Genomic DNA, 27,213 nt, shown 5'->3' on the forward strand with positions numbered 1-27,213 from the left:
TAGATAATCGATGTTGAATGGGCCATAGTAATGTCAATTTAGCAATACAATTAAAAAAGTTATAGCCATGCAAAGAAGGTGAACATCTCCATAGACTTACAGTGCTGGCAGAGAATGGTATAAGATGATCAAACTCCGTGGCAGTTAATGTGTTAACATGCACTAACCCAAACAGTGTCCTCACAATGTTCTGGCTTTTAAATGGAATGCCGTCAAACAGCAACCTCTAGGCAAAAGAGCCCCGCTTGGTATTGGTTGCTTTGTTTACTTTTTGTTTGGATCTGATGTGTGGGTTGGAGCTTAGTAACTTATTATACTGTGAATTTCTTCCCACCTCTCTTGATAGAACCTGCGGTGTAGTCAGTAGTAACCCCTCCCCTACATTCCAATCCACACATTAGACAAAACTGTCATGTTGTCATCTTTTGCCTAGAGGTCACTGTTTGACAACATCACAGATTCGACCTTTAAAGGTTTTTAAAACTCAGTCTGGACCTGGACTTTTACCTACTGTATAGATTTTATTTATTTATTTTCTTTACTTTTTTTTAAAGTTTTTCCCAACCCTATGAACACCTGTGGTGTTTAATTGAAACTATTTGACAATCTCCTTGTGCAAGTGCTCAACCCTATGAACACGTGGGGTTTAACTGAAACTCTGATACTCTCCTTGTGCCAGTGTTCTTTGAAGAAGTCACCTACACACACGATCTAGATTACCCCCTTTGCCCCCCACAACTTAAACCTCGACAGAAGGGTGCAGCGTTTCTTTCAAAGTACCATTCTCTGGAGAGAGCTTGTCGTAGGCGTCCTCATATATGTAGTTGCGTCTGATGGTGACATTGATGCCGTCGAGGAAAGGCCCGTCCCCTTGCACGTCCCGCTTATCCGCGTAGATCAACCTCTGGAAGATCTACAAGAGAGACATACAGCAACACCGGCAGGGTCAGTGAAAACCCCACCCAGCCTCAGGGTGACATTCAATTACCGGTACTTTTTTAACTCCAACAACAATAGCTATTCCTCGTGTTCTTTCACCTCATCATAATTATTCTACGACTTGGATTTGTCTTGGATCCTAATCTTCTTGGGCGGGTAGAGGGAGAGAGGCGCGTCTCTAAGACCATGTGTGCATGAAATCGTGATTATGATATACAATCCTGTATTCAATGATTATACAATTTGTGTTATTTATTTTTTTAATGCCGAATGAGTTATTAGTTATTGCTGGGCAATGATCTCATCTTTAGAGCACATCCCTGGCATCAACTCAAGAAAATAACACTGCGTTAAGTCTTTAATAAGCGCAGAGTTTAAAAGATGTCCTTCGGGCACAATCGCATTCATAAAAAGAAAGGACAATAATGTGGGAAACGGATTTGTCAATGGCTATTAATCCACCAATGAATTTCTCTACTCAGGACGGCCCTGGCATACAGATGCAAGGCATCCTCTGGAAGAAGAAACACAACTTCAGCCACTCTTAAAATATGGGTGGTAGGTTCTGTTTAAGATAAGATAAGATATTACTTTATTGATCCCCTTGGGGAAATTTGGGCGTCATAGTAGCATGGGGGAGGGGAGAGGGGAGGTACAGGTATGGGCAGAGTAATAGTAGAAATAAATAAATATAGGCAATACAATTAGATCTGAATATAAAAAAGAAACAGTGTAAACAATAACCAACTCTGAATAATGTAAAATGTGAAAAATAAACGGTGTAAACAAAGGTGCAAATGCCTTTATTTGACATGATTTTAAATAAAGGCTTTTTAACCAGAACTTCTGGTTTCTTTCGTTTCTGCTTCACACAAGAGTGCCTGAAGTCTTCGTTTGTCCTCGCATATCATGACCTTTCAACTATATAGAATATTTCTCGGGGCAGACCCCTACTTCCTGTTGAAGTATACATATGCCAGTGGTGTAAATGGTGTGTATGCGGGAGGGACTCGAACGCGGTACCTTGACCCGCTCCTCGAAGGGAACGACGAAGGGCAGCTCGGTGAGAATGGCCAGGTGTCTCTCCTCAGACACAGAGAGCTGCGGGGGTTCCATCCCAACTGTAGACACAGACACACAAAGCACAGAATACCAGCTGATACCCGCACATAGGCGCTTCAGATCACATGTATTACACACAGAATACCAGCTGATACCCTCACATAGGCGCTTCAGATCACATGTATTACACACAGAATACCAGCTGATACCCTTACATAGGCGCTTCAGATCACATGTATTACACACAGAATACCAGCTGATACCCTCACATAGGAGCTTCAGATCACATGTATTACACACAGAATACCAGCTGATACCCTCACATAGGAGCTTCAGATCACATGTATTACACACAGAATACTAGGGGTGGGAATCACCAGTCTCATCACGATACGATATCGATTTTTTGGACAACGATACGATATTTGCTGATATCACAAAGTCTGCCACGATACGATTCAGGGGCCTGCGATCGATATGAGACGATATCATATGCTCATTTAACACAATCAGTAACATTTAGATCAACTCAAAAAAGGCAATGAAAATATCATTAGACATTCATATTTGTTGCTCTTCCAGACATTTCAATGAACAATTTTTTTTTTTTATATAAATAGACCTCCTGTGTTGCTATGCGGGTGGGGTATTTTGGGCCCCTTTGGCTGTGGGTCTGATGGTCGCGGGCTCGGACTGGGGGGGGGGGGCCCTGGTTCGGGGTCTCGGCGAGTCGTGGTGTTAAAGAGGCATGATGCTTTAATTTGCTGGGGTGCCGGACTCAGGGTCCTCGGGGGATGGGGATCGTGGCTGCCGTGTCTGGAGATGGCGGGGGCTCAAGATGTTCACTATATAGTATATATATTTGTTTTTCCTTTTTCCTGTTCCTTCCTTTGTATATTTAGTTTGTATTATAACTATTTCATTTGTATTCATTGAATTATTAGGTGTCTTGTTATTATGGTTATTTTTATTATTTTTATTATTATTATTATTATTATTATTATTATTATTATTATTATTATTATTATTATTATTATTATTATTATTATTATTGTTGCTGTGTCTCTCCGGTGATGTCTTGTTTGTTATTGTGGTAACTGTATTGTGCTGTGTTTTGTAAAAAAAATAAAAAGGAAAATAAAAAAGATTTGATAAAAAAAAATAGACCTCCTGTTCACTGTAAAGTGCCACGTTTTGATATATTGAGCTTTAAAATTGAAATAACTTTAAGTAAAAAAAAATTGGAACTCACAACACGCAACCTAAAACCCCTCCCTACCTCCCTCTCCCAAACCGTTCCTAAGAGTTTTATGTATTGTTAGGGGTGCACGATATTGATTTTTTGACCCCGATATCGATAACTTGCTGCTCCTCAAGGTCGATACCGATAACCGATATATATATATATATTTATTGTATTATAATATTTTTTTTTTGTAGTTTTGACCTAACCAGATTTATCATGACATGAGCGTTACTACTATGAACAAAACAAAGCCAAGATAACAGTTTTGACTCTTCAAATAAAGTGACTACGGTATATTTATTTTTCCAAATAAATATAATTTGAGTCAATCACAAAATTCACAATACGTCAATGTCATTAACAATGTGTTTCCAATGAGTGAACTAAAAACCAACAGGTATTGTGCTTTGTCAGTAGGGATGGGTACCGTTCACATTTGAACCGATACGGTACCGGTACCTGTGAATCGATACCGGTACCCAACGGTACCTTTTTCTGTACTTTAGTCTCTAAAAATGTAATCTACCTACCTCAATTGTGAAAAAAAAATCCTAACTTCAAATACCGTAATTCCTCTAATAGTAACCGGTATTCAATTAAAAACCGGGTCTCTATTAATGACCGGGTGCGCTGTTGAGCTAAGCAATTATAAGCCGGCCTCCTAATACAAGCCGGGTATATTTTGTTATTGTTGTTATATGCTGGCCTGGCTGTGCAGTAAATACCATATAATGGTATGGTGTTAATGTTTACCAAGAGAGTAAGCCTACCTCAGAATTGTATAAAACGACGTTATTATTATTATTATACCAGTATTGTGATTGCACTATTTTACTTTATTTAACTTTTTTTGACCACCTGTAATTGCACTGTTTACTACCGTATTTCATACAGTACTTGGTTTCAATAAATGAACCCAGTACATTTTACTGGGTTCAAACTGACACAAAATGTTGATTTATTCATTATGATCGGTTTGAAAATTAGAAATATAGGCCTCTCTCTTATACATGCCTCCTCCTAATACAAGCCTGGTATACGCTACAGTTGAAACAAATACAAGCCGGGGTTACTATTAGAGGAATTACGGGGTAACCACATTTTCGACCGTTTTCGGCTTGCCATTGCCCCGACTGCTTTGTTGTTGAATCAAGTCAAATCCTAAGTAAGCATATATTGTGCGTGTGAACGTTGACATGAAAGAATTTAAGTTAAAAAAAATAAAAAATAATTGTATTTTTTTTTTTAAATCGACTATTATCGGAGCTATCAATACTTTTATCAGGTTTATCGGGATGACGTCATAATTGCTGATATCGGTTATGTTTAAATATCAACATTATCTGGCCATCCTCAATAAATACTAGGGCTGTCCCCGACTAAGGATATGGATAGTAGACTATGATTGGCCGAAATTTGCCGATAGTCGACCGACTATTAGTCGACTATGGAAAAAAGAAATTGAAAAAAAGAGTCGACGGAAGGCTTCTTGTCCTCTGCAAAAGCATGCAATTGGTCCACTGATGGATACATCTTGATATTTGTCTAGTCTAATGTGTTCATTCGATGGGTGAAATCCTCTTTCAGTGCCTGTGCCTGTTTTCTTATGCAGTTAGCATCTGGTATGTGTGCCATTAGCGTTAGCCACGCTTCTAGGCCTATTTTCTTTTGGAAAGAATGATAAAAAAAAAGAAAAGATTTTTTATTCGACTAAGAGGTTGGCAGTCGACTACGGCTCCTTTCGATCGATTAGTTGACTATTTGACTAATAGGGGTCAGCCCTAGTAAATACTATCAAACTCCTCTGGCCTCATCTGGTCTTTCCAAACACACACAAAGGGAGAATGGCAGAGTTCAATCTGGATTTAGTACCACCACCACCAGGCACCCCTGACAGGGCAGCAAAAACCGTGAATGAAATCTACTGTAAGTACAGTTACTTTTTTATAATGTAAATTGCTCCGCCATTTTTCATCAGATTGCAACGCGTTTTTTTTGCTAGACGCTCACAGAAAGGTAGAGAAATGCACTGGGTTCTATTTTATGGCAATAACGTTCAGGTTTGTTCCACCCATGAGATATGATCCCGAAAATGAAGAGAGAAATAAAAGCTTCACGCTAGAAGTCCGATGACTGACAGGGGCTGGCGTGAGCTGGGAAGTGTAGTCTTTTGAAACTCGAAAGCCCATCGAAAGCCCTGGGGGTCTCTGCTCTCAGAAGACTACACTCATGTTAGGTTGCGCCAAGTCCTTGCGTCAAAAAGTGCCTTTTTCCGACTCGATGTGCTGAGATTTCTATAAACTCATATTTCACTAATAACACTAAAAATCATTGGTAAACAAATGTAGTGTTGAAAATATACAATTTGACTGCTGTTTTGACAGGGTTAGGCTCTTTACTCTTGGCTACATTTGAAAAAGAAACGCAACATTAATTAATACGTTCTGTATTGATGGATTTATGGCATGATATCAATCTCGTACCGGACCGCTCGGGCTTAAGAGGTTAAAGCCTGGTATCCAGTATCACTGCATTCCTGAGGCTACATACAGTATGGGACACATCATACAGTATACTGTACATCATGTATTGAGCTGTCCCCCTGTGAGATCTCATCATTGATTGCACCATATGTCTGTCATATTGTGGTTCATTTTAAGTAGCTTATGTCTTTGCACCATCATCACGTGACATTCTGTAAATTTGTTTGGCGAATAAAGTGTTTCCGATCCTAAACGAGACGATTGATCCCCTCTCTCCATCCTTAAAAGTCAGTCAATCGATCAAGAGCTAGCACTAACTTACGATTTGTTCATCAAGTTATCTAGCTCTCTTCGGCTCTATCAACCTATCTGTCAAGGTTGTTTCACCTTCGAAAGTCCTGACGATCTTCTGTCCGTCGATAACAAACGTACGTTTTACGTTTCAACGGCTGACACAAGTCATTCAACGTTCAACCGGGCTAACGCCCTGCGCTAATTTCTCACTACCTGGTAGCACACATGCTTTGATAATGGCTGATATCAACGGCTGTGATATGTCATTGCAGAATTGAAAAAAAAAATTACCCAGGGAATGCACATTAAATCAACATTTTCCGTTTCCACATCAATGTAAATGTGCCGGACTTACAGCTAATGAGCTAATTGTCCTCTGTAGTCCCTGCCTAAAGTGCGTGTCTTTCGGTGTGGGAGGAAACCAGAGCACCCGAAGGAAACACACTCAAACACAGGGGGCAAACACCCCCCCCCCTCTCTGCATTTGTACAGCCTTTTCTAACTGCCATCTATATTATTAGGATCCCCAGGACCCACCTCACTGCCTGGATGTTTACAGACAAGCCATTAAAGACAACTCAATCCTCCCTTCACTCTCCTACACTAATACACACTTTTAATTAACTCCACTGTAAGCCGCCCCCATCCACCTGTCCGGCTGTATCCATTAAGCCGACGTTTGTGTTGTATTAAACTCAGGCTCTAGACCGTTTAGGAAGGGGGCGGGTTGGGAGGGGGGAGAGAGAAAAAAGTGCCACAGCAGCTAAACCTCTCCTCACCCCAGGCTCACTTCCCCTCCAGCGCACCGGCTCAATTATTCTGCTCAATTAGTCAATCTGATATGCATTTCCCCATCAGGTTTCCATCTTTGAGAAGAAATATGGCCTGCGGACCGGTCAATACGATGCTCGTTCATCAGGCCGCGGGGGCCTGTCCATTTAAGGAAATGAGAAAAGGGCAGGCAGGCAGACGCGCGCACACACACACACGCACACACACACGAGAGGCCAGATGTGGCCCGAGTTCATCGGGTACTTTCACGCTAATTGAATTTATCCAGTAAAGCCTGTTGAGTGGCATTAGGCAGATCATACACACATTGTTATCTGCTTGTTTTCACACCGTGTCTCCGGCGGGAGCGCCCACGAGGCTCAGCAGATCAGACCCGGGGTCTGTCCAGAACGTCTGTGAAGAGACACCTAAGCTAGGAACCGCTGAAGGTTTTTCCCCCCCATGTAGAGGTTACTATTGTACCGTGGCTTGTTAGAAATAAATAGAAAACAAAAAATATATATTTTTTAAATGACCTAAGGTTTTAATGAATTTTTTTGAAAAAATGTCACTGCTTATGTCTTGGATTATTTGGGGTAATTCTTTGCTGGCGTGATAAAAATGTCAGCTATATATTTTACGAACTTTTAAGACTCCTGGTAAAAGCATCCTATAGAGACCAATGCAGTTCTCATTGAGATCAATGCAGGTCTCATTACACCGTGTGTGAATTAGTTAGGAGTTAGTGTAACAGTTGAGTTGGCTTTGGTTACAAATTAACAGAAGTAGAATTACTTCTCATTACCCTGTAAAAAGAAACCTTCAGGAGTCGTGTAGCAAAAGCAATCCGGTCGCTAGATCCTCAGGTAATTGCATTGTAATTACAGCATGATAACAAAGGTTACTCTACCATCGAGTGTTGACTGAAGAGGCCCGATGCGGCCCATTCTCCGTGTCCTCCACACGTGTCTCGCTGAGGGGACGTATAGCTGGGTAACCTGGAGAGGCGAGAGGCCTTGGGGTCAGCTTAAATCAACACAACAACCCACAGCACCTAGTATGCACTAGACTAGACACACATACTGCCAGGAGGAAGACATGGAATAATACGGTGCACATCGATTCACTACAGATAGGTGACTTTCAGATCACAAAGAGCGATAAATACTGATACTGCTATTTCTCCTTGAGGGTCAAATTTGACGTGAAAAATTTGTGTCACAGTGGAAAAAAAGAAAAAAAGAGGGGGGGGGGGGGAATCAGTCTGGAGGATCTATCCTGAGGAAAAGGGTACCTTATCTGCTCGGATGTTGACCTCTCGCGAGAGCCAGTGACCTGAGGGACAGAAAGGTCGTCTGATGTCGCGTGCCTTCACCATCTTCACAAGGTTAGTGATGACCTGGGACATAGATCACACACACACACACGCACACACACAACATGTTGCATTAGGATCACGCTACTAAAAGTCCGCCAAACAGGGGGGGGGGGGGGGGGGAATAGCACACCGGCGCGTACGCGTTCTTGTTTCAGTTACACCTCAGGAGAATACCCAATGAGACAGATAAATAGAGGCTTTTCACGTGTCGGGCCATTCAGCGAGACGCTGCGCGCCTTCTCTTAAAAAAGCAATTTGAGAGTTCAGCCATTAGTGTGCCATTTATGGGTAGTATAAAAGAAAAACGACCAGCGCCGTCCCTCAGTGTCCAACCCTGTTAATTACCGGGGAGGTCTGCTGACATCAGCCATAGGACAAGAGAGAGAAATATATACACACGGCGGCTGTAGGGCGAACCGCTGTGGTCCGCGGGTGACTTCCTCTTAAGAACGGCGTGGGCGTCTTGGGTGACGTGGCAAAAACGTCATCACTATATATATATATTCAGAGCTTTGTTCATGAATACCACTTTCAAATGGGTAAACAACATTATTCAAGTGCAAATTCTGAAGCGCAATCTGCCTGTGGAGGGCCAAAAAGAAGCATGATGACAGGGTCAGCCTGAATCAACAAAACAACCCACATGCACCCAGTTTGCACTGGACTAGACACGCCAGGAGGAAGACATGGCATACGGTGCACATCGATTCACTACAGATAGGTGACTTTCAGATCACAACGAGCGATACATACAGACTCAATAACATTGGTACAAGGACGCCCGCTATTTCTCCCTTAAGGGTAAAATTTTACGTGAAATTTCGCTTCACGGTTGTTGTTCTTTTTAAACGGAGGGAAAATAAGGGTAGGAAATCGATTGGGAGGAAAGGACACATTGAATACCACTTTCAAATGGTAAACATGATTTGAGCACAACTTCTGAAGAAAATAACAATGTCCGATCTCCCTGCGGAGGCAGAAATCATGATGCAATTTGAACCGGTGACTATCAAGTGATATACAAAGATTATCCAGCCATCCCTACCTAAAGTGAAATTTGACTTTGGTTTAACTGTCACTCTTTTAGCACGGCACGCCCCATGTCAGTTAATGAACAGTGAAACGGCAACCAGCAATCTGCTGTTGCTATTTCTAACACACAGGCACCATAATAAAAAAGGAATTGTTCTAGGTCTAGGGTCCTTCATAGAGAACCTCGTCTGGTTGGTACTCTTGAAAGCAAACCTATTGGTCAATGGATGTCGCCGGTTAACTGCTCATGAACACACGGTAGTAGCAGCACGCATGCTAAAAGTGAGACCATTCTACCCAAGATATGAAAGCATGGTAGAATCTAGTCGGGTCTATTTCTAGGTCTATTAACTCTTTCAGGGCCAACAGCGCCCTCTGCTGATGCCCTTCTGGGCCAATGCTGTATCCAATGGAGGAAAGGACTTATTTGCGAGTGCATAAAACATATAAAATATAATAGCAATAGATCTAAATAACACAGTGGTCGTCAATGAGTTGCTTCCAGTCAACATGCACGAAACAGATAATTTTTTCATAGATACATTTCCATTTTATACCGTGATGAATATCAATATATTTCTAGAGCGTTCTGGTCTCATCTCAATAAACCCCAGCAAATCGAGCTTAAATGTATTTCCTTAGAAATCGTGCCATTTGTCGCTTGATTTATGAATAAAGTTTTTTCTTTTCTTGTAATCTTTTAATATAAGTAAAAGTATATTCTATATTGTAATACACTAAAGTATGTTATATCTAGTAAAATTAATGGAAGAACAAATATAAATGTAAGGGGGTAGGGATCAATAAGCTTAGCGTCCCTCTACTCCTTTTTTGGACTGTCTGCTAACCAAACACATTGCTCTTGACCTTTTGTTTATAATTCCTTATTTTGTTTTTATTTTTTTAATGTTTTTCTTTTAATGTTTTTTTAATTTGTTGCTATGATTGTTTGGTTCGACGGAACAAGATATCGTGAGTTGTTTGGAGAAATATGGAGAATAACATGTCCAAAAATAAACTTTTTCATTCATTCATTATCGCTATTATATGTGTATCTATGCACAAAGAGCAGAAGGGTCTGAAAAATCGGTTCTCCGTACTTTGGTCGGCGCAACCTCACACTAGGGGTGGGGGGGGGGAATCGATACAGAATCGCGATACTTTGCGTGGCGATACTGTATCGATACAGGGACGCCAAGTATCAATATTTAATTATTCATAAAAAATAAAAAATAAATTGTATAAGGAAGTTGCATTGTTCATTTCAATACCTGTAATAGTACAGTAGTCCACACACACATGGAATATGACTGTAATACAAACAGTTCCGTTTGTCAGGTACATGCAACACAGATTAGTGTTTATATCCGTCTGCTTGGGAAAATACCATGTTCTGCAATAAAAATGATTGAAGTGAGATGAACAGACTGAACTTTATTTTATTAGATAAAACATGTTGACAAAGTTTTACTTTGCAGTTGAAAAAAGGTAATAAAAAAAATTTGAGCAAATGATTATTATAATTCTTTTTTATATCACAATATTTTCAGCGTATCGCAATATATTTAGTATCGCAATACTATCGTGACACAAGTATCACGATAGTATCGTATCGTGAGGTCTCTGGCGATTCCCACCCCTACCTCACACACACACACTCCGATGGCGGTGATAGGAACATCCGATTACCCCAAGACTCGTAACCAGGGATGCAGTCGTAATATCAGAACTGCCTGGAGTGCACGCGCACATGCGCATACATGTTCCCTCGCGGTCGCACAGAACAGATGATTATTATGCATAAATAGTAGGAAACATGTTTGTATAGGAAATTACTAGTTTTAGTTTAGTTTTTGTAAATATTGCCTTGAAATAGAGAAGCTGAAAAAGGTAGCAGGATGTAGCCTTCAATATATAAAGAAATTATATTGTCAACAGATATGGTTGAAAAACAAACAATGTTTTAAATGTAATTGTAGATACAATATTGTAGTTACAATTTCTTTAATTGAATTAACTTAAACTAGAAAAGTAAATACAAACTAAATTAACAATGTAACTTACAGTTTACAGAAGGACAGTTTCCTTCTGAAGCACAACTTAATGCCTCATCCTTCCAGTAGGACAACTACAACAAAGTGCATTCAGAACAAAGCCAAGGTGCTTTAAAACTGCATAAAGATCTGCACACATGAGAGGGAGAATAGCTTATAGCAGACTTAATGATGTTACTGTAGTGGCTACAGTAAGCATTTTATAAAAGTACTCTGTATTTTTGTATGACAACTAATAAAGAAACTTGAACTACTGTCATAATTCACTGCGTTCTAGCCTACATGGAAGGACTGTTGTACTCATATTCACCATATTAATATTACAACTCTGTACATACATCCGATTAGCACTACACTCAGTAGTACTAATTTATATAGCGCTGCACCGAATATTCGGCCACCGATAATTATCGGCCGAAAATGGTTAAAAAAGGCACATCTCCCATGACTCTTAGCGGGGGATGACGTAGCTTAAGAGAGACTGGTGAGACTGGTTAGCTTAACGCTAACGTTAGTTAAAAAGGTTTTTAACCGCAACGGGCTATATAAAGCATGTTAAAGACGCAATTATTGTACGCGTTGCTCGCAGAGTTTACATAGAAACAGCGCGACTCCCGAGCAGCGTTTCCGTTAGCCGGTAATTAAAATTACCGGTATTTGACCGGCAAAATCTGTTGAAGTCCGACATATTTAATCTCTCCGGTCTTAATGTCCGGTGAAAATAATTCCCTGAGTCTAAGCACAATTTGATTATTTGAATTGTATTAAAATAGGCTAAAATTAAATAGCCTATGCGATGAACGAAACAATCATTACATTTGTTTCATCGTTGCTTCACCAAGCAGGTATAATAATGTTGTCAGCGAGAGCTTAGTGCTGGGTTTTGCGAGTGCATGTGTAGCTGCAGAGCCGGAGCAGCAGCGGCCATTACAGCGGCCATTGCAGTACTCCAATTCAGCCATTGGCAATTCAATGTTGGGTGGGGGGCGCTGCTGTGCGGTCCCCAGATAGAGCCAGAAAAGAGCCAATAACAGCTGAATCTGCTGCTCTGCATCGACATACTCTCGCAAATAAGTCGTTGGGAGGTGGAGAGAGAGAGTCGTCACGCAAAATGTTGCCGTCTCTCTCTGCCAAATTTCTCAGTTCTTCGCTTGATATAATTAATACAAATGTCCAATATAACGGAATTCGTTAGCTCATAAAAATGTGATTATAACAGACTGCTGTTTATTATTGTCGGGCGACTGCCCACAGACACCTATTTGATTTAAAGTCGGCAGCAGCATGGAGTCTCGGGACTTATTTTATTTGGAATATAATGGCTTTATACGCAAAAGTAGCCTAGTTTTAAGTAAAAATATTATAAATCTACATGCCTTGATGATGTCATTCTTTTGTTTTGTTGTCATTCTTTTGCCTATCAATTGTTTTTAAGCTCAATAAACTCTGACCGGAATTTCTCTCATTTGACCGGTAGATTGAAATCTACCGGACACTGAGGCCGGCAAAATTTTTTCTAACGGAAACCCTGCTCCCGAGTCCCAAGAGGAGTTATCACAGGCTGCAGAACGCAGGACTGAGGAGCTCACGTTGCGCATGTAATGACTGAAGCCGCGTTTTGATTATGTCATCACAACAACACTTTGGGTAGGTTACGAACGTAACCCTGTTCTTTGACATTCTGTGATATTTTTTCGGTGCTAAAACCCTTTCAGCCGAAAGTGCCTTTTTTAACCATTTTCGCCGATAATGATCGGTGGCAGAATATTCGGTGCATCCCTATATAAATTAGTACTACTGAGTGTAGTGCTAATCAGATGTATGTACAGAGTTGTAATATTAATATGGTGAATATGAATATGGTGAATAAAGTGAGACTATTCTACCGAAGATATGATTCCTTTGAGGAGAAAGCATGGTAGGATCTAGTCGGGTCTATTAGATTTGATTTGATTAAAATGTATTGTCATAATACAGCACAACGTTTGGTATCCAACCAGAGTGCAAATATAACAGTAAAGTGCAATAGTGATATACAATGTACAGGTGATTAAACTGGGTAAAGAAAAAGAAGAAATTAGAACTACTGAGTGTAGTGCTAATTAGATGTATGTACAGAGTTGTAGTATTAACATGGTGAATATTAATATGGTGAATGTGAAAGTGAGACTATTCTACCAAAGAGGAGAAAGCATGGTAGGATCTAGCCGGGTCTATTTCTAGGTCTATTACTGATATGAGATCATGTGCATTAACAGGAAAGCTTCGCTGCGAAAGACTTCCCTTCCAGTCATCCTCTCCGTAACCTCTCGAGTCATTCCATTCATGAGGCGAGAATTAGCCGGGGGAGTGAGTCCGACCGCCATAACAGTTACAAGCCCGGTCCGTTTCCCTATAATAACCCGTCTAGATTGTTCCAATGGAAATGTTCCTTCCCTAAAGCACATGATTTTCATAAGACGACCATCAATCACGGGGGAGGGGGCGGCGAATCGGAGTCCGGCAATAATGGCGAGTGCAAAACGCTGTAAGCGGCGCGTGGCGATGGGTTCGGAGCGCGCCTACCCCCTGACTCGGGGAATGAATAAGCATTCCTTAATTAGCCCATCGGGTTAAGTGCACGCCTTAATGGGCCTTTCCCAAACTCCGGCGTGACATCCCTCTCCAAACATGGCCAAGAAGAAAGTTCCATTAGCAATATTAATACAAGCTTAGTTGATCATTTTCATTCAATTAACTTCTTTCAATTAAATAGATAGCTCGACAATGGGGGTGATAAAGGACAGGGAGGGACGGCTGATGACACCAACCAAACATTAGCGTGTTAGGGGGTCACCGGCGCTAAACTGACTGTAAATCCCGTCGGCCAATTTGGAAAATGCATTTCCCCTGCTCCCCACTTCTTTAATGGGTCGTTTGAGCTGACAGGAGGCCTCCGCGCCGAGATCTTTTATGAAAATCTCCTGACGCGCACTTCATGTTATTTGTCCCCCTCTCTCCCTCTCTTTCCACGGATCTCCCGCCACGCGCTCGCTTTTGAAATCCTTTAGACTAAAAGAGAGGCCGGGAGCGAAGTCGTTTGATGAGCGAGTTTCCATGATGGCGGAGGGAAGGAGGAGAGGGAAGGAGTGTAGAGCATAAAAGGGAGGGAGGGTGGGGGGGGAGAAAAAGAGCTAACGAGAATGAAGCCTACACGCTGTTATCTGCCTCATTTCCTCTGGGTAAATAACGACTGGATGTCCTCTGTGACTCCTCTCCCACCTCGTCTCTGCCTGATCATGCATACGCCCCCTCCCGCTCCCCGCAAATACAAACACCGGCTCCGCCACGCTCCGACGCACAGAGAGGCTTCGCCACAATTAGCCCCACTCCGTCACTGTGTCACATACTGTAGCTGAAAAAAAACACCACTGGGGATATTCTATGCCACAAAACTTTGGAACACTCTCCCGCAGGTCAATAGCACAGCAGACTCGGTTGGCACTTAAAAAAGAAATTAAAGAAAGAAAAAAGCTAAAATATTACCTTTTTAAACTAGCTTTTAAATGAATTATTATCTTTATTTTATTGTCTTATTTTTCTTTATTTCTATAATTTTTACTTAAATATTTTATTATCGTTTTATAATTGTATGTTATTTTTTTTTATGTCTTATTAATTTTTTTTCTTATTGTTTACTGTCTAATTTGGCTATTACTGTTATTATTATATATTTCTTTATTATCCTTTTGTTTTTTTTAGTGGTGGGACTCGATTAAAAATGTTAATCGAATTAATTCGAGACTTTATAGTTAATTAATCTAAATTAATCACATTTTAATCGCATATCAATATTTGATGCTGGCTGGCTCTGCGCTGATATGGCTGACATCATACCTCAATGACCGCTCCTACCAAGTGTCATGGAGAGGGACCCTGTCGGCCACCCGCCCCCTGCGGAAGGGTGTCCCCCAGGGCTCGGTCGTAGGACCCCTTCTCTTCTCCCTCTACACTAAATCACTGGGTAACATTATCACGTCTCATGCCTTCTCGTATCATTGTTATGACGATGATACTCAACTCTTCCTCTCCTTCCCTCCCTCAGATATCCATGTCTCTGAGCGGATCTCGGCCTGTCTGTCCGACATCTCCGCCTGGATGACGACCAACCACCTCAAACTGAACCTAAGCAAAACAGAATTGCTCCACCTGCCGGCCAAATCCTCCCCCCTGACCGACCTTTCCATCACAGTCGAGAATGCAGCTGTGACCGCGTACCCGACCGCCAAGAACCTTGGTGTTGTCCTCGACGACCAGTTGAACTTCTCTGCTCACATCGCAGCGACAACCAGAACCTGCAGATTCCTCCTGAGCAACGTCAGAAGGATCCGCCCCTTCCTGACAAAAGAAGCCACCCAACTCCTCGTCCAATCAACATCTCCCGCCTCGACTACTGCAACGCACTGCTTGCTGGCCTCCCGGCCACTGCCACCAAGCCTCTTCAACTCATTCAGAACCGCCTGATCTCAAACCTACCGAAGTCGGCCCATGTCACCCCACTTCTTAGGGACCTGCACTGGCTCCCCATTGCTGCACGAATCCGCTTCAAGCACTCGACCTATGGATGGGAATTGATAAGATTTTATCGATACGATTCCATTATCGATTCTGCTTATCGATCCGATTCTTTATCGATTCCCTAATTGATTCCTGATACATTTATAATTTAAATAAATTAATTGGAAATGCAACAGAACTAAGCTGGTTAGAATAACATGCAACTTGACATTTCTGATTGTCATTTATCATTTATTGGTGAGCCCCCATGTCAGAAAAAATAAATTAACTATATACTTAAATAAAATAATGTATTTGAGAACTAATTTAATCTATTGAACTGTAGTTGCATTCAACAGGTCATTATTGCTAAAGAGAATTTGTTAGCAATAACCTACCTGTATAAATAAAGGTTAAAAGTAAAAACATAACTTGACACATAAGTAACATCTAGGAAAGCAATTCACCTACCGAAATTCCGAGGCTTCTACCTCCTCTGATGTCGCGCGCGTGCGCACACAGCAGTGTTTCCCCTAGGAACGTGGTGTCACTTTCGTCTTGTTTACATCAGGGTCCCCCATTTTCAATTCATAATGAATTGTAAGTAAGGGTGCAATTAGCACCGTGCAATCCATTCTTTGTGGATCTAGCCCCGAGACTTGTTACGCGCGATGCTAGTCAGTCTCGGAGTTGTCTCGGAATGGATTTGGTAGCCTTTTTCTGCGTCTCTGTAGACCGTGCCGCACCACCGTTTTAATGTCTTAGTGAAGATTGATTTATATGAAAAACTATTTATGTATAATTTAGCTAGCTCGCCAACATTACTGTGATTAAAGCAAACGTTAATAAAAAAGCGATTCCAGGAATCGGACAATTAGGAACCGGTTCCCAATCGATTCTGATTCTCCATTCCGATCCCTACGTGCGGCAAAGGGAACCGCTCCCGCCTACCTCTGGTCAATGGTCTCTAACTACACACCCTCAAGACCCCTACGCTCTGCATCTTCTGGCCGTCTCAGACCCACTCCTATCCGAGCTCCGGGAGGGTCATCAAGGAGAACCTGCTTTTTCTCAGTCCTTGCCCCACAATGGTGGAATGAACTACCCACCCCAGTTAGGACAGCCGAATCCCATCCAATCTTTCGCCGTCGACTAAAGACGCACTTCTTCAACCATTATCTCAAATACATTTTTTTTTTAACAACATTTTAATTTAAAAACAAATCTAACCCTAACTAACCTTACTGTCATGCACTTGTCCTAATAAACTAACCTACACTGTAGCACTCAACACTTTTATGAACATTGTTACTCAGCTGATAGAGTTGTGCCCTTCCGGATGACTTGTCGTACAGAACTTGTAAGTCGCTTTGTTGTAAAGCGTCAGCTAAATGACTAAATGTAATGTAAATGTAAATGATGCGAAAAGCAACAATTTTCAATTCAAATTCATTTTGGTATACGAGTGAATCAATGAATATACATTATACATACGTTTAAGCAGCAAAATCCTGTATTAGCTACTACACAGACCAACAGATCAATGCTAATTTTAACAAAGTGCAGCAATTTTAGGAATAATATATATTATATAGCGCAAAGGACCTTTTGTAAACTCAAACACTTTCGAGGTAAAAGTAAAACGCAGTACTTTCAAGTACATTCCGGAACAGTTGACTATTGAAAAAAAAATGCTTTGATGGCCAGTAACGGCTTTCTTCTTGAACACTACAGACGCTGATCAGCTGGATCGATATGAAAACATTGTTGGATCAAGCTGAAATTTATGTCAGATAGTCCTTACCTTTGGTCGGTGGTATTCCAAAAAGAATATTCCAATTGTCGCGATTTCCAGTATTGGTGTCCATCTGGTCCCGGACATAATTTGGCACAATTTATGGATAGAGTGTTAGAAGCTATCACTGCTAGCCTATTACACTGAAGATGGAACACCTGTTCCGAAACATGTCTGTACTATAGGCTGCCATTAAAAACAATTTTTTTAAATCTGAGAGTGCTGGTCCGGCCTTCGGCTTTATTCTGCTTAAATGTTTGGGATTTCAGCACCCAGTGTCATATACTGAGAGCGCGGTCTAACTTGACTTTTGATACATAGCTACTTTGGTAGTTTAGAGACCTGCAGCTCCAGAGTTTACAGTCCACCCTGTCCCTAGTGGATTTACATCAGCTTTCGTAGCTACAACGATGGAGTCAAGAGACATCCTACTCCATGGCGTGACCCTTATTAACGATTGGCAGGATGCCATCATCCTGAGGGGCCTGCTTTTTGCCAAGGCATGACATCGAGCGGCATAAGAGATGCGGGAGACGAGGAGACGAACGGGACTATCTACACACTTGGTGCCTCCTGCACTTCTGCAGGCCTACCAGGCAGCCCAGAGACCGACCTAAGAAGGAGATGTATCCGCTGTGCTCCCTCCGTAGATGATGTTTCCGGACGGCCACCATGGAGGAGTAAGCAAGACAGGATCATCGGTCCCGGAGATATACACATCTACTGACATTTCAAGTGTTTATTTGAGTGATTAGCACCACTATGTCCTTGCTTAAGAGTGTACTGTATCTCTCTATTTTCTCCTAATGCAATCTTATTGTTTAAAGGACTTGTTAGTCTACAATGCCCTCAGAGGGGAGACAGGTTACTATATTCATTTGATTAATGGCTCTGTACCAAAGGGAATGAATGAAAAAAAATGTTGTTATCCTGCTTCCTACAAGTGACTTTTTATTACTTTTATTTTCATGAGTATATTATTATTATTTTATGAATTGAGAAAAGTTTTCCTTCTGTTGTAGTGGTTCTTTGCTTATAGAATTTTGTGTTTGCTTTTGGCTTATTTAAGTTTCTGGTAAAAATTTGTTTGCAACATGCTACATTAACGAGTCCTTACTCTGGAGGTCAAAGTTCACTAGCATTCCCAAGCTCACCTCTATGATGTCACTTCCTGCCCACATGGTATATAGCTCCCATTTTTACAAGCTATCACTGCTAGCCTATTACACTGAAGATGGAACACCTGTTCCGAAACATGTCTGTACTATAGGCTGCCATTAAAAACAATTTTTTAAAATCTGAGAGTGCTGGTCCGGCCTTCGGCTTTATTCTGCTTATGGATAGAGTGTGCCAGATGCGTTTCGAAGTGGTCGGATGAAGCGATTTACTCGGCTCAGTCTAAATTTAGCGCCCAGAGGTATTTAAACGTAACACACGTTTACAGGGAACAGGGTTTACTGCACTCTCGATACTGCCACCTAGCCGGATCTGGCCGGTACTGCACCCTCGGGGTCTCAGTATGCGTTTTAACGGCAACAGACAGGCCCGTGACATTGAATAGAATATTAAAATAAAAAAAAGGAAAACGAACCAAATAACGTACCGGTATATATAAACGTGGTTGGGGTTCAACGGTTGTCAAGTAAACACATATATAAACGTTGTTGGCGCAGATTGTGTTAACCTTTTCACTGCCACACGACAGAAGGTTAACCCTTTACTATCACACAACCGACGGTCGCCGTTAACCGGCTGCCGTGGCAGTGAAAGGGTTAACCTGTGTATTGTCGCAGTGAAAGGGTTAACCGTTTTGGTAGTGCGGCAGTGAAAGGGTTAAGGGGGGGTATGCACTGGTATTGGGTTTTCGTGGTAAAGCGTAAAATCATGTGCATAGTATTGAATGTTATCTTGAGTGATGGGCTACGTTCACACGGCAAGCCTCAATTCTGATTTATTGCTCAGATCTGACTTATAATTATTATTTTCTTTTTGGGATGTTCACATTAGTTTATTTTTATTATAATAATTTTTTTATGTGGCCAATATCATATTACAGTGTGAACTGGTTACACTCCTAAACTGACCCGCATGCACAAATTAACACTTCTGGAGCCAAGAGCAGAGGGCGCTGTGACCCTTTAGTGCCAGTGCTTTATCCAATGTAGGATATGACTTATTTGCGAGTGCTTAGAATATATCTTAAATTATGGCTATGGGTCTAATACACCCGTCGCTTATCAATGAGTTGCTTGCAGTCAACATGTACAAAACAGATTGTTTTTTCATCAGTACATTTCTGTTTTATACCGTTTTGAATACGAGTATAGTTTGTGATTTCTAGTAATTCCAGAGAAAGACGCGATAATAGCCCTTTAGTGGAATACACAAAACACGTTGTAATTTTTCAGCTGATTTATGAAACGTTTTCAAATAAACGCTAGATTATCGATAGTATATGTGTCCTCATGCACGATACAGAAGCGGGCTGAAAAATCGCTTATCCGTGCCTTGGTCGGAGCCACGCACACAGACACGTTGTGATCGCTGTGAAAGAAACATCTGATTAACCCAAGATTGGTAACATAGAGTCCTTACCTCACATCTGATGTCCTGCAAAAAGATGAATCCAATTCCTGATCGCCTTTCCAAATATTGATCGCGTTTATTGATCCAACGTTATATATCCAAAACACATAATCCAGGCTGCTCAGAGTGTCCCCAGTCCAGACCATCTGTTATAACGATACTGCATGCCCGAGAAGGAAAACCTGGACCGGACTTTTTTTTTTTATGCACAACCCCAGCCAGAGGGATTCCAATGATGTGCAATACCATCCGGGAGACGATAGGTGGCAGTATTTGCCCTTTGCGAGCTCAGACCCATTCCCAATGATAACGTCAGGCTAGATGGATGAAAAATGAATAGATATAGCCAATCAAAGAAATATCGATTAAAACCCGAGATTTCTCGGGTTTGGCGCCCAGAGCATGGCGAGTTAACCAGACTTATCTCGGGTTTGGCCTCGAATGGGTTAACAATAAAAGAAGAGTGACGTACAAGTCGCATGAAGGTAGATTTTCTATTTTTATTTATTATTTGAATTTCTTTTATCTGACCTGTATCTGATTTAGGAATACGTATGAAAGTGGCCCAAATCAGAAAATTAATATATCAGATTCCATGTGATTTGTGCCGTTCACACTGCAGACCTGAGTCACATTATGAGCAAAGAAATCAGATTTGGGCCACTTTTGAGAATGGAGCCATAGAGGTTCTGAATCAGAATCAGAAAGTTCCACTGTTGTTGTAAGACGTGTGTTATGCCGGGATCAGACTACATGATATTTCTGGTTTTCCACAATGGTCACATGTCAGATTATGTTGTTTTAGGCGAGAGACGGGGCGCAATATGAGTTTTTCCCAAACGAAAGCGCTTCATGCCGTTTTAGGCATGAAGTTCGCCAGGGATCAGGGAGGAGGAGTTTGGTTTGGACTTCCCAGGTAGAGGGTGACAGGTAGAGCAGTCGGCACCTTGCATGGTTGCCTCTGCCGTCGGTGTGTGAATGTGTGAGTGAATGGGTAAAAAAATACGAGGAACAAAAATTGTAAAGCGCTTTGGATAAAAGCACTATATACTGTAAATGCACCATTTAGGGCGGCCGGGTAGCGCAGTGGACTAAGCGTCTGTCTACCACTGCAGAGACACTGGTATGCGCCGCCCCCCATCTCCCTGTCTCCGGCTGTCTCAGAGCGATGACCGGAGTGTTGAACGTCCCGTGATTAAGACGGGGAGGACGCGACCCTCTTTGCGTCGCCCCTGTGCCTCAAATAGATTCGCTATCAGCTCTATCTTTAATCTTTCAAAATGTTCAGTTGCTATCGCTATCAGCTCTATCTTTAATTGACCTCATCCTGACCTCTGACAAATCCAAGATCTCCAATAAAGGGGTTATAGCATGCGGGTTAAGTGATCATTATATGATATTCTGTACCCGCAAAAAGCTAAAACAAAAGGCCGGCTGTCACAAAACAGTCACATCTAGAGATCTCAAAACCTACTCTAGCGAGGCCTTTAACCTTGAACTGGAGAGTCTGGACTGGTCAGATGATCTCAATGGTACACTGGTTAAAGAAACATGGCTTGGTTTCAAAACCAAATGTTCAACAATACTAAACGACATGGCCCCCCTAAGAACCACCAGGGTAAAAAATCGCGCTGAGCCGTGGATGCACTCCGAAATATTGGCCGCTATGAAAACCAGAGACAAAAAATGCTCTGAGTTACGTAAAAGTCAGTCAAAGCTTACCAAAAGCACGAGCAGTGAACTCCAAGCCCACGTGACTGAACTCAAACTGGAAAGAAACAGACTAAGAAATGACGTAAACTCCATGACCAAAACTGCAAAAAAGAATTTCATCAATGACAAAACTGAGGAAAACAAAAACAAACCACGTGAACTTTGGAAATGACTCAATAATCAACTAGGCTGCAGTAAAAAACTTAAAACCAGATTCTCAAACATAAACATAAAGACGGACAACACGCTCATTACAGACAAGCTGGATGTAGCCAATTACTTAAAAATTTTCTTCACAAACATAGCCACAACACTGGTAAACAAACTACCCTCCCACTCAGGGCATTATGGGGTAGAACACATAGTAGCATACTACAAAAACCTAGGGGTCCGCAAAGACGACTTCAAACTGGAAATGGTAACAACAGATGAGGTACTCAAAAAACTGAGCGCCCTCCAACCTAACAAGGCCACTGGTCATGACAACATCCCCTCCAAATTCCTCAGAGACTCAGCAGCCGCCATCACCCCAGTCATCACACACATAATAAACCTCTCCATAAAACAGGGACACGTCCCCAAGGACTTCAAAATTGCGAGTGACCCCTCTGCACAAAAAGGGCAGCAAATTAGACCCAAGCAACTACCGCCCTGTTTCTATTCTTACCTCCATCTCGAAAGTCATGGAAAAAATTGTCTACGAACAGGTCGAAAAGTACCTAGCAGAAAAAGATCTAATCTACGAATTCCAATCTGGCTTCAGAACATCCCACTCCACTGACACATGCCTTCTCTATTTGAACGACCACATCAAACAAGAGGTGGACGCAGGCAAATACTGCGGCATGGTCATCATGCTGGACCTACAAAAGGCCTTCGACACTGTCAATCACTCCATTCTGATTGACAAGCTAAAAGCAATTGGTTTTGATAGTCCATCAGTGAGCTGGATGCAATCCTACCTTGAGGGGAGAGAACAGATGGTAGAGGTAAACGGTACCCTATCCCCCCCCCCCTCACAGTGAGCTGTGGTGTTCCACAAGGAAGCATACTAGGACCGCTACTGTTCCTAATTTATGCAAATGACATGTCGTCAGCTTGTGACTGCAACTTGTTCTTGTTCGCGGATGACTCAGCCCTGCTGGACTCTGACAAGAACAAGTTACAGGTTGAAAAAACCCTCAGCTCAGAACTCGGCAGAATCTGCACCTGGCTCGCTGATAACAAACTATCATTACACCTGGGTAAAACAGAGTCCATTCTCTTCTGATCAAATAAACTCAGCAAGACCGACGGCTTCTCAGTTACAGTGGGTGACAATATTGTCACAAGAAAAGACGAAATTACATACCTAGGTTCCATCCTAGAGGCAAATCTTTCCTGTGACAAAATGGCATCCAATGTAATCAAAAAAGTCAACCAACAAACTAGATTCTTGTACCGGATCTCCTCTCTGGTAAACAAGAATACCCTGAAGACTCTGGCAGGAGCACTCATTCAAGGGTACTACGACTAGGGGTGCACCGATGTATCGGTCGGGTATCGGTATCGGCCGATAAGTGCCTTGTTGACTGCAATCGGCCGATAAGCTCGAATGTGCCGATGGCAGTAGCCGATAAATAACCATCAATTTGTGTCGCGTCAAATGGCAAAAAAAGTTCAGTCGGCGGACAAAAGCGGAAGTAAAAAATGTCTACGCGCTTGCCGATTGGTGGTAACAGCAGAGGCGGGTGCAAGCGGTGTGTGACGTAATTGGCAGAATCGACTGTCAATCAAAATTTCATTGGTTGAGAGCTCTGGTTGAGACAATAGTATCCAGCTGCAGCCCGGTAGACCATACTGGGAGAACTAGTATCTAGCTGCAGCCCGGCAGACCATACTGGGAGAGAGATAGTGCTATTTCTTGATGTTTCCTTTTTTTAAGTAAGTAAAGAGGCCTATGTTCATATCGGTGAGCACAATTTGTAACACAAATATACAGTAGTTTCATAAAAAAAAAAAAAAATATTACAAAAAATATATATATTACAAAAAAAACAAATAAAAAATAAATAAAAATGTGCCACAAATATCGGTATCGGTATCGGCCGATTGTGTTAGTTGAACAATCGGTATCGGTGGCAAATTTTCATATCGGTGCATCCCTAACTACGACTATGCTTGCACCTCATGGTACCAAAGTACCTCAAAGGCGCTAAAAACAAGATTACAAACATCACAAAACAAACTGGTCAGACTACTACTTGACCTTACTCCTAGAACCCACCTCACCCCTGCCCACTTTGACTACCTAGGATGGCTTAGAGTAGAAGACAGCAACTTGCAATGGGCCTGGTCTACAAGATACACTACACGACTAAGATACCCATGTACATGTCAAAATACTTCCCAAAGGTCAGTGAATACCACGACCACAACACCAGAGGGAGCTCCACAAATCATGTTAAACCCAGATTCGGCTCAAACAAGGGACTAAACACGTTTCGCAATTATGCCACATCAATGTGGAACGCCCTACCCACAGCTGTAAAGGAATGTGAATCACTACCCACTTTCAAAGAACACCTACAGGAGACTGCAATTCGAAACTGGCCCCTGTAAATGTCCTAACCCAACCCCCTCTAATGTACAGTAAATTACCTAACCCAAGAATACACAAGACCCTCTTCTTGGAACAAAGTATGGTTTCGTCAATATTCCAATGTACAGTTTTGCTTGTACAGTTGTACAGTTTCCCCCACCCCGCCTAGGCTCTAGCTCCATTGCTGTATAAGCTAGGCCTCTCTGTGTGTTCCGACATGTCATTCTGGGTTCTGACTATCCTCAATCAAAGACTGTTGCTGTCCGCCTCTGAATAATCCGGTAAAATTATTCCGCGTAAAAAAAGACAAAAAGGAACGCAGCCGTTAATTTATTTGAAACCAGGGTAAACAGCTCTCACCTTGAAGAGCTGGACCCAGCGTTTCTGCTCAGCCTGGATGCGCTGCTGGACCTCACTGTTGGTCTTGACGCCCACACTGCGGAAGGCCGCCATGTACTCCTCGCGGTGCTCCGTCTTGGTCTCGGGGTAGGCCAGCTTGATGATGCCCAAGCAGGCATCACGCAGGCAGCGGGACAGGGTCACCAGCTCGGACAGGGTGAAGGGCATCATGGATGACTGGCCCTGGCCCACTGGGGGAAGAGACGGTGGGGATGTTACGGTCACTTGTCGTGAGTGAAATGAACTGATATCAGATAATGTCCTGAATCCTGAATGGCTTCCTCGGATGAAATGTAGGACAGATATTGTGAAACTGTGACTAAAATGTCACAAATGGTTAAAGGTGCTATAGATACAAATTGTATGTAGAGTAATATTTTTTTATTATTATTTTTTATTATCTTTTCCCCCCTTCTTTTTCCATTTTCTCCCCTCCCAATGTTAGTCGTTATGCCAATTCCCAATCCCCTTCCTGGTTGTTGCGCACTCTACCCGTTACCGTCGGTCTGGGAGGGCGGAGACTATCACACGCTTCCTCCGACACACGTGTAACCAGCCCACCGCTTCTTTTCACCTGGCAGCGTGGACTCTCACTGGGAGAGTGTAACGTTTGGAAGGTCACACTACCTCTCCCAGATCCTTCCCTTGCTGTGCAGGCGCCTGACCGAAGTGTAGGAGTCGCTGTTTACAACGACCAGGACCCACCCACGCCGGCTTCCCCAAAAAAAATATGATTGATTAATTAATTTATAATTTTAAATATTTTTACAGGTCCAAAATGAATGTTGCTGTTTACATGTTGTGTGCATGTATCGTCTCCCTACTTCCCATTTCCCCCATGTGGAATGCACCTGATTGGATGAATGACATGCTGGTGCTCTAGTGTGACATCTAGTGGCTGAATGTCATCTATGGCACCTTTAAGAAAGAGACTAAGTGCGATATCCACTCAGAAAAAAAGAAGAAAACTTAAAAAGATGGAAGATAATGACACTGCCTTTGTATTTATTTCTTTACCAGAGGTTATGTTGAAATTAATAAGAGCGCTGCCATCCATTTCGTGGCCAAAGAACTCGCTGTCGTGCACGGAGATGAGAGAGTGGCTGAACAAGGAGCTGAAGAGGTAAAAGAGGGGGATGATGCGGTTGGAGTCGTCCAGGGACATGGGGGAACCTCGCGAGATCACCTGCAGCAGGAGCACCGAGGAGCTGACCACAGGGAGAGGAAGAGACACACGTTGACACAAGTACTGGTGCTGGCAGTAATAGTAGTAGCAGTAGGAATAATAATAATAATAATAATAATAATAGTGATAGTAGTAGTAGTAGTAGCAGCAGTAGGAATAATAGTAATAGTGATAGTAATAATAGTTGTAGTAGTAGTAGTAGTAGTAGTAGTAGTAGTAGTAGTAGTAGTAGTAGTAGTAGTAGCAGTAGTAATAATAATAGTAATAGTAGTAGTAGTGGTAGCAGCAGCAGCAGCAGTAGCAGTAGTAGTAGTAGTAGTAGTAGTAATAGTTGTAACAGTAGTAGTGGCAGTAGTAATAGTAATATAAATGGTAAATGGCTGCATTTATATAGCGCTTTTATTCAATACAATTGTTCCTCACATTTTACCCGTTCACTCACACATTCACACACCGACGGCAGAGGCAATCATGCAAGGTGCCAACCTGCTCATCGGGAGCAGTTAGGGGTTAAGTGTCTTGCTCAAGGACACTTCGACACGCTGCCCGGGAGGAGTGGGAATTGAACCGGGAACCAACGGATTACCAGACGACTGTTCTACCTCCCGAGACACTGTCGCCCCCAGTAATAGCAGTAGTAATAGTAGTAATAATAGTAATAGTAGTAGTAAACTAACCAGTGCTACCTATACTCATTATTTTACCTTAATATATTGAATAAATAATTTTTGTAGACTAAAAACCCATATATTTTAGTCTCTTATGAATAATTTGTTGGAAAAAGTTAAATAATAAACAGTTGTTTATTCACTGTGTCCATGAAAACAATGAACGCAGGCATAAAGGTGTAGTTTCCGTACGCAGTAAAGATAGCCTGTTTACTTTTCTGATAACTACACCACTGCATAACTCAAATGTTCAGACAAGCTTAATTTTTGGTTATTTGTGATACTCCGTATTAGGGGTGTAACGGTACGTGTATTCGTCCCGCGACTTCGCGTTACAGATGTCGCGGTTCGGTGCGTGGGGCATACATCTCGGGGGGGCTACTGAGCATACGTCTCAGGGGGGGGGGCTACTGTATACAACACTAGGTAATACTAGGGTTGCACATTTTACAAAATGATGATCAATATCTGTAGAGGCTTACTTTGATCT

At 42.0% G+C, this 27,213-nt stretch overlaps 1 protein-coding gene across 1 annotated transcript in view; it reads right to left on the bottom strand.

Annotated features, from left to right (window-relative positions):
- The window catches only part of ube3c (ubiquitin protein ligase E3C), a gene marked incomplete at its 3' end in the record, with an annotated part of 124,468 nt that overhangs the window by 32,619 nt on the left and 64,636 nt on the right, over window positions 1-27,213 (bottom strand). The window contains exons 13-18 of the mRNA XM_084325633.1: window positions 25,887-26,077; window positions 24,831-25,060; window positions 8,090-8,194; window positions 7,706-7,793; window positions 1,963-2,060; window positions 781-913 (exon numbers count right to left, since the gene is read on the bottom strand). Coding sequence (XP_084181759.1) covers window positions 781-913; window positions 1,963-2,060; window positions 7,706-7,793; window positions 8,090-8,194; window positions 24,831-25,060; window positions 25,887-26,077 — 845 coding nt within the window. The remainder of the gene's footprint in view (window positions 1-780; window positions 914-1,962; window positions 2,061-7,705; window positions 7,794-8,089; window positions 8,195-24,830; window positions 25,061-25,886; window positions 26,078-27,213) is intronic.

This window comes from Notolepis coatsorum, assembly GCF_963971535.1.
Source record: "Notolepis coatsorum genome assembly, chromosome: 12".
Taxonomy (NCBI): domain Eukaryota; kingdom Metazoa; phylum Chordata; class Actinopteri; order Aulopiformes; family Paralepididae; genus Notolepis; species Notolepis coatsorum.